This window comes from Micropterus salmoides, unplaced genomic scaffold (assembly GCF_014851395.1).
Source record: "Micropterus salmoides isolate LMB-PRFRI ecotype aquatic unplaced genomic scaffold, ASM1485139v1 Ms_hic_scaffold_2749, whole genome shotgun sequence".
NCBI lineage: Eukaryota > Metazoa > Chordata > Actinopteri > Centrarchiformes > Centrarchidae > Micropterus > Micropterus salmoides.
In genome coordinates this window covers 8,119-16,134 of record NW_024041983.1, presented here as the reverse complement: position 1 = coordinate 16,134, position 8,016 = coordinate 8,119, and the positions used below count along the sequence as shown (strand labels likewise).

Sequence of the window (8,016 nt, the reverse complement as noted above, 5' to 3'; positions counted from 1 at the left end):
TCAAAAGGTGCTGATATGGTATTGCAGATTTAGATAAAATCAGTCAACGTTTTGATTTTTTAGCTTTGAAAAGAGCAGGTATAGTAAAGGCCAATTGTAGTCTCCGTCCATAAAATCTTATTGCCTGTCTTTTAGTCAGTCAGTGGTGGAAAGTGACTAAGTGTGTTTACTCAAGTGCTACTCAGGCAATTTGGGGTACCTGTACTGTACTTCAGTATTTAAATTTAACGCTACTTCATGTCTACTCCACTACATTTCACAGGGACATATTATTCTTTCTACTGTACCATGTTTATTTGACATGGTATTGTTACTAGTTACTTTGCAGGTAAAGATGTGACATAAAAAAACATATGATCATCTTATAAAGCACATGGCTATGAGATTAAACAAGTAGCATGGCTTAAAATATACCCAAACTTTTTGCAGAAAAGCAGAATGTAGACCCTTATTTGGTTTCATTTAAATAACTGAATAACTGAAATAACTGATCCAAATATGTCAAATGATCGACTATTTCATTTGAAAGAGATTAGAGAAAAGAGGCATAAACTGTTTTGTGAAAAAGACCTATACATTTGTGATTTGCACACTGTTTTTTAATTTTAATTGAAGGTTTGGGCCAAAGCAACTGCAGAAAAAAACATGTTTTTCTGATCTGAAAGTCATATGATTGAGATATTGTTTCCCTATCAACCCTGGCAAAAGAAATGCAATTTAACACAGAAATTTAGGAAATATAATGAATATAGGATTGTTAACTAATCCAGTGTGGTTCCGTGATCCCTGATCATTTCCAATCTGCTTTTCTTTTGTTTTCCTGCAGTAGAAGAGTTGGAGGACAATGCAGCAGAAATAAAGGTAAAGATTTTTTCAACTTCATTATAGAGCATTTATTTTCTAAATTGTCTCACACCTGAATAAACTTTTCCAATCTTCACAGCTGAAGATATTGAGCATATAGTTTTACATTGCTTTTATTTTTGTAATCTTGCCCTGAATTGGTGCATCACTGTGTGTTATTGAGTGATGCATGTTTATCTTGTTGCTAATTTCTTCCAGTAACTACTAAAAACCTTCTAAATCAAAGGCTCCAACCAGGTGAACTAAAGGTTAAATGAAATCACTTATTTTCTCAGTGTGATCCAGTGAATCAAGCTGGTGGTGTTGAACACTCAGAGAAGAAGGACGACAACACAGGGGGAGAGTCTGTACCACCTGCAACCAAGAAGAAGGTAATTAAAAATAAAAGTTTAAAATTCAATGTATTATCGAGAGGATATATATATTTTATGGATCTGTGGACTTTGTAAATATACACATTTTGAAATAAGTGTTATCAACCGGAAATAGTTACCTGACCAGGAAGTATTTATTTTAAGTTTGTTATCGCTTGTTGTTACCGCAGTAGACCAGCTGGAGGAGACTGCAGCTACATCAGATGTAAAGGTGAGATCTTTGAACCTCAGTAGTCTTTGTTACACAGAAGCATTTCTATTTAACACCAGTTCTCTTTTCCTAATTACGTATATCACAACCAGACATTGAGCTAATTGAAGAGTTGTTTTCATTTTTAATTTAGACTTGAACAGAGTTTGACTCCATGAACCTCCTGCTTTGACACACGAAATATTAAGTTTCTCCTGGGCACCAGATACTCTCTCTCTTTTTACCTATGTCCCCTCATTAAAGCCAAAAGTCCAAAGTTGAAATGAGTTGTTAGTTATTTTTGGTGTTGTTGTACTTTGAATCATTGTACTGCTGTGTGTTGTTATCTTCACATTCTTAATCTCAGATAATATAAAATCACCTGTTTTTGTAGTGCGATCTAGTGAATGCTAAACACTCAGATAAGAGTGACAACAGCAGAACAGTTGGAGGAGAATCTGATATCAAGTCTGTATCATCTAGAGCCAACGAGAAAGGTAACATTTGAATGAATTGAACAGTATAATAACAAAACAGTCAATAACAGAACTATCGTAATTAAATGTATAACATTCACAATGACTGAGTGAATAATATTATATTAGAAAATATATTGTTTTAATAGCACATTGCTCTGTTCTCCTTACAATGCAGTTATTTTATTGTAGGTATCTTAGATATGGAAATGAGTGGAAACAAGGACGAGGTAAAAGCTCCTTATTTATTTTAGAAGATCGTATTTACTTTGTCTCATATACAATACACATACATATATGATGTTACTTTTTTTTTTTTTTTTTTTTTTACATCAGTACATATTTGTTTGCTTATTCACAGCAGTCAGTGAAAATTTCTGAAGAGATCAAAGGAAGAAAGAACATCAAAGAGAAACTGAAACACTGCTTGGCAGACTTCACCTTCAAGACAAACATCAACAGAAGTTGACACCAGCAGATTTTCTTAAAATCGGCCCACCTATGAAACAGGACCAGGACACATCTGAGAAAGATCTAGCTCGTACTTTTCTTCAGAGGTTGATGATGTTAGACTACAGAGCCAGATACATTCCTGTAAGACAAGACAGACCTGAGGTGAGCCAGTCAAAGCTTGTTCCAGTGTTTGACACTGAGACAGAAGATGATGACTTAGATGCTCTTTTTAGCACCAGTGTAGACTCAGATCAATCAAAACAGACTCACGTGCATCCAGTGGATGTTCAAATGGCAGTATTTCACTGCTCAGACAGCTTCCTTAAGCAGAACATGATCACAAAGCTATCACAATGTCAGTATGCCTTACCTTTGCTTGTTCCTGACCCAGTCACAATGGAGATTGAATGCCCTCTGTGGACTTTCAGACAAATAATGAAAACATGGAAGATAACTCAAATCAAAGATGATTCAAACACTGTCACCATGAAGAGTATGCCCATCTGCAAAGCTGAGACACCCATGGTGTCATTTTTCCGCCTGGGTTCACTGTCACTATCTAAATCTCAGCTGATGAACTCTTTGATCAACGACCGTCACAGCACCTTCTTCCACAGAAACTGCCCAGGTAGCACCAAGTCTCGCCATCTGATGGATGGTGTGGCAGAGATAGCCTGGTACTGCCCTGCTGGAAAACACAACGATGCATTCACTGACTGCATAGCCTTCTGTAATCTTCATGGTGATGCTCTGTCAACTGACAAACAGCGTGACATACTGATGGAAAAATCTTCAGTCACTGTTGTTCTTGTACCAACTCTGGAAAAAGGTGACAAAAGTTCTAAAGTTATCTCAGCACTTTACAAGTCTCCAAAGCCTCTCATTATTCTCATTGCTGATAACGATGGTGGTGCAGTTCAGTTGAAAAAGGGAAAATACAAAATGGGTCTGAAAGACAGAAGCCAGTCAGATGTTTCTGACGAACTGAAAGGAATCATTGGAAACATTTTGTCTGGACCACATGCATCCTTCAAACTTGAACCATGGCTGAGGTCTCTGGAATCAGAGTGGATGAAGAAGACAAAGGCTGCCAAAAAGGGAAATCTGCTGCAATGAAAATAGTGAATTTGCTTCAGGAGATGGATGTTTCAAAGATTAAAGATAGATTTCTCCCTTGTCAAGGCCGACTGTGGCATGAGTGGTGCAAAATAAACAAAGAACTGTATCACCTCAGAGGACACATTGAGAAAGAGAAAGCTGTGAAGCAAAATAAATTAAAGCAAATACGGGACGATCAATGCGCTGCTTCCTGCAGTGAACTGATGACGTTGTTCATTGAAAGCCTCTCATCTTTGTCATCAACAGACAAAGAGTATTTCCTGAAATGGACTCAGATCTTAATAGATGCGCTCTCCACAGACGATCTCTCTTTAATTCTCCAAAGCTATGATGAAAAGTGGTCTGAGGTCTTGGCTTTGAAGAAGAAACATGACAAATCTGATCAGCTTAGAAGAAAGCAAACTGAGCTTGAACAAATATCAACAAATCTACAGTCAGCAACTTTTGGCTTGGAGCACATCTTTAGAGAAATGGGACAGATCTATGAAGCTCATGCATCCCTGCAGAAACAAGAAAGGAGGGACAGACTGACTGGTCTAAATACCCTGAGCTGGCTGCAGAGCTGATGATATCAGGACACCCAATGGAGCTGATGGATGGTGATGCAGGTCATGTGCCTTTGACATGGATCTCCGGTGTTTTAAATGAAGTCATCAAGAAACTGGGCGACCAGAAAGTTTTTGTTTTGTCAGTTTTAGGCGTACAAAGCAGTGGAAAATCCACCATGCTGAATGCCATGTTTGGATTACAGTTTTCAGTGAGTGCTGGCAGGTGCACCAAAGGTGCCTTCATGCAGCTGGTCAAAGTGTCAGACGAGATCAAGCAAGACTTTCAGTTTGACTACGTTCTGGTGGTGGACACTGAAGGTTTGCGTGCTCTTGAGTTGGAAGGTAACGCCACTCTTCACCATGACAATGAACTGGCAACATTGTTGTTGGTCTGGGAAACATGACATTAATCAACATCTTTGGAGAGAATCCAGCTGAGATGCAAGATGTTCTGCAGATTGTTGTTCAGGCTTTCATGAGGATGAAGAAGGTTAAACTTTCTCCAAGTTGTGTGTTTGTTCACCAGAATGTTACAGATATTGCAGCTGCAGAGAAAAACATGGATGGAAAGAGACGCCTGCAAGAAAAACTGGACCTGATGGCCCAACTAGCAGCCAAAGAGGAGGTTTGTGATGCAGAGTGCTTCAGTGACGTCATTGCATTTGACGTGCAGAAAGATGTGAAGTACTTTGCCCAACTATGGGAGGGAAGTCCACCTATGGCTCCTCCAAATCCAGGTTATAGTGAGAGTGTCCAAGAGCTGAAGAGCATCATCCTCTCTAAAGCTTCACAGTCTGCTGGCATTACTCTCTCACAGTTCAAAGGCAAAATTCAGGACTTATGGAATGCCCTGATGAACGAACACTTTGTTTTCAGTTTCAAAAACACACTTGAAATTGCAGTTTACAGGAAACTTGAGGTGCAGTATGGGAACTGGACCTGGACCCTGAGGAGCGACATGTTGACCATTGAGAACCAGCTTTATACCAGAATTGAAAATGGAAAACTTGACAAGGTTGATCTCAATTATCTGTTTAAAGAAATGAGCCAAACATATGGAGAAATCAAAAAAGCAATGACAACGTACTTTGAGGACAACAGAGACAAAGAAATGTTGGTTCAGTGGCGAGGACGATTTGAAAGCAAAATCAAGGAGTTTCATGATGAACAAGTGGGAGGAGTTAAACGAAAACTGGAAGAAGTTATCCGGCAGAAGAATGCTTGTAAAAAGTCAGATGATAAGAAAACAGAGTTTGAGAACAAGCTGCTACAAAAGAGCAAAGAGCTCGCTCATCAGTTAAAAGACAAAGCAAAGGATGAAGAGGAACTTAAAAGGCAGTTCAACTCTGTTTGGAGCAGCTGGGTCACTGAGCTAACTGCAGATATTAAACCTATTGAGGACATCAACTTGAAAGAAGATCAGTTTACTGTCCTTCAAGAGTTTGGTTTTGAGTGGTCTCTTATAGATGAATCCAAAAGCAGTGGCAAGTACAACAACATGTCAGAGGCTGGCAATTACATTCATTATGTAACCCTCACAAAGCACCAAGATGCTTACAGCCAAATTACTAAATTTGTTGCAGAAAAAGCTACAAAAGTAGGGCTTTACTTGAAGGAGCATTTCCAGCATGAAGATCAGGAACGGATCAGATCCCTCATTGACGATGTCGAACAGCAGACCACAGACATGATCAAAAGCAAACCTGTCGCTACAAGAGGCTACAGTCCAACTTACTTGCAAGAAATGGCCAAAAATGTTCAAACAAAAGTGACAGAATTTGAATCAAAGAGGAAATATACTCTGAAGAAGAAGTTTACAGTTGACCTCTTGCTGTATGTGTTTCACAGAGCAGAGAGTTGGCTTTCACAGTCCCATAAGAAATTCAAAATGAACAACGATGCCCTCACTTATTTAGAAAACAAGAAGATGCAATATTACAACATTTTCGGAAGCTTCTGCAGAGGAAGCTCGTCTGCTGTTGTGCTTGGAGGACTGATCTGTGAAAAGCTGAAGGTTTCCACTGTCGAGGCTGTCTGTAACAAGACTGCCATTGATCTCGCTGGAGAGATGAAGTGCAGTTTCCCAGCATTCAGTGGGAACAGGTTGAACTTGGAGAAACATGTGTTGAAGTCACTGGCTGAGAAAGAGGACTTGGATGGTTTTATCACCTACATCCAACACCCAAGGAAGCAAGTTGAGACTTTCATAAAAGACGAAGTAAAGAAATACATCTTCACAGAACAAAGATATAAAGCACGAAATATACTCAAGAAAAATGTTGAAGACATCAATAAATGTGTGAGTCAAGCTTTATTTACTGCAACAGAGGAAGTCAAAATCCAGAGAGGAGACACAGACATGTGGGTGGAAGAGTTTTCCAGTTTGTTAAAAGATGAGTTAACATTTGACCCCATTTGTTGTCAAAACTTCAAAGACATAAACAACTTTGACTTTCTGAAAGAACAGATAGAGAGAGGCCTTATATCCATCATGAAGGAAGTGAGCAGCCTCTCACTGGATAAGATTGAGGAATTCAGACTGAAACCTGATCAAATCCTCATCGATCAGCTGTGTAACTGCTGCTGGGTCACGTGTCCATTCTGTGCAGCTGTTTGTACCAACACCATGAAAAATCACAGTCCAGACAAACACAATGTCCCTTTTCATCGCCCCTCTGGGATCAGGGGATGGCACGTTAGAAACACAGTGGAACTGGTCATCGACTTCTGCACAACTTTAGTTGCAAGTGATGGATGTTTCTACCCCGAGCATGATTCAAAAGAGACTTTTCCTTACAAACGGTATCAAAATGCTGGAGAGAAGTATGCTACGTGGCAGATTACTCCTGATGCATCTAAACTGACATACTGGAAATGGTTTGTGTGTCGATTTCAGGAGCAACTGGAAGACCACCATAAATTAAAATTCCAGGGCAGAGGAGAAATTCCCAATGAGTGGAGAAAACACAGTAAAGAAGAAGCTATTAAAAGTCTGGTTGAAATGTACAATCTGTAGTGACCCAGAAACAACCGAGCTCTACTCAAATAACAGAAGCCCAAAGTGTCTTTAACTGTATTAGGAGTTTTTGATTTAATTGCGGTATTGAGGATGATGCCTTTCCAAAATGATTGATAGTGCAAATTCATCATTTGATCAATGTTTTATTGTCTTATGTACAGTTTAGTAAGTTGTAGTATAACATTAACAGTAAATAGGAATCCTGAAAATGTCCTGAGGCAAAGAAGAGCACAATGTATGTGTAATGACAAATTATGTGTTTGTTCGCCTTCAAAGGATGATCATAAAAACAGAGACAGATTAGGGAAAAGTCATTTAGGTTTCTGATCTAATTATTATTTTACAAGATGATGAAGATGCATGACATTTGTATGTGAACATTTAAACTTGAAAAATTATTTAAGTTGTCAGATATTAGACGTATTTTTATTCCTCTAAAAAAAGTAACGAGCTATGATTTGAGTTTTTTTAAAAACCTTTTTACATGACAGTTCTAAGTTTTATACTTCTCAAAAAACTTTTTTTTGAGATCAAAGATCAAAGAAAGGTGTAGGAGTTTAAGCTAAGACATTTTATCAGACATGTGAATAATTGAGTTCATTCTAAATAACAAATTACCATTTTTATATTACAGGTCTCATTAAAAGACATCATTACAGGATTTGTAGTTTTGATAGAAGTTGTACATTGTATCTCTGCAACTGTTTTTTGTAAACTGTTTGAGCAAAGAACTGAGAATGAATTGATGAAGTGTTATTGATTATGAAAATGCATGAAACTTGTATTTGAATAGGACTTGAGTCCCATGATAAGAGAGAGTTGTGAGTTGAGGTTTTGTTAACCTTTTAACTGCATCTGTTGTCCAACTCATTTTACATGTAACAAACATTTTACTCTTTTACTTTGTTTTTATTCTGTACTTTACTAATTTTTTTAAGATTTGATAATTGATCCATTATTTTTCTCAAGTATT

At 38.0% G+C, this 8,016-nt stretch overlaps 1 protein-coding gene across 1 annotated transcript; it reads left to right on the top strand.

Moving 5' to 3' along the window:
• Positions 1–1,405: 1,405 nt before the first annotated feature.
• Positions 1,406–8,016, top strand: LOC119881853 (interferon-induced very large GTPase 1-like). The gene is given in 7 exon segments (XM_038691953.1): positions 1,406–1,449; positions 1,823–1,925; positions 2,097–2,134; positions 2,266–3,396; positions 3,399–3,977; positions 3,980–4,402; positions 4,405–8,016. Coding segments are annotated over 4 exon segments (4,629 nt in total). The 5' UTR covers positions 1,406–1,449; positions 1,823–1,925; positions 2,097–2,134; positions 2,266–2,405; the 3' UTR covers positions 7,041–8,016.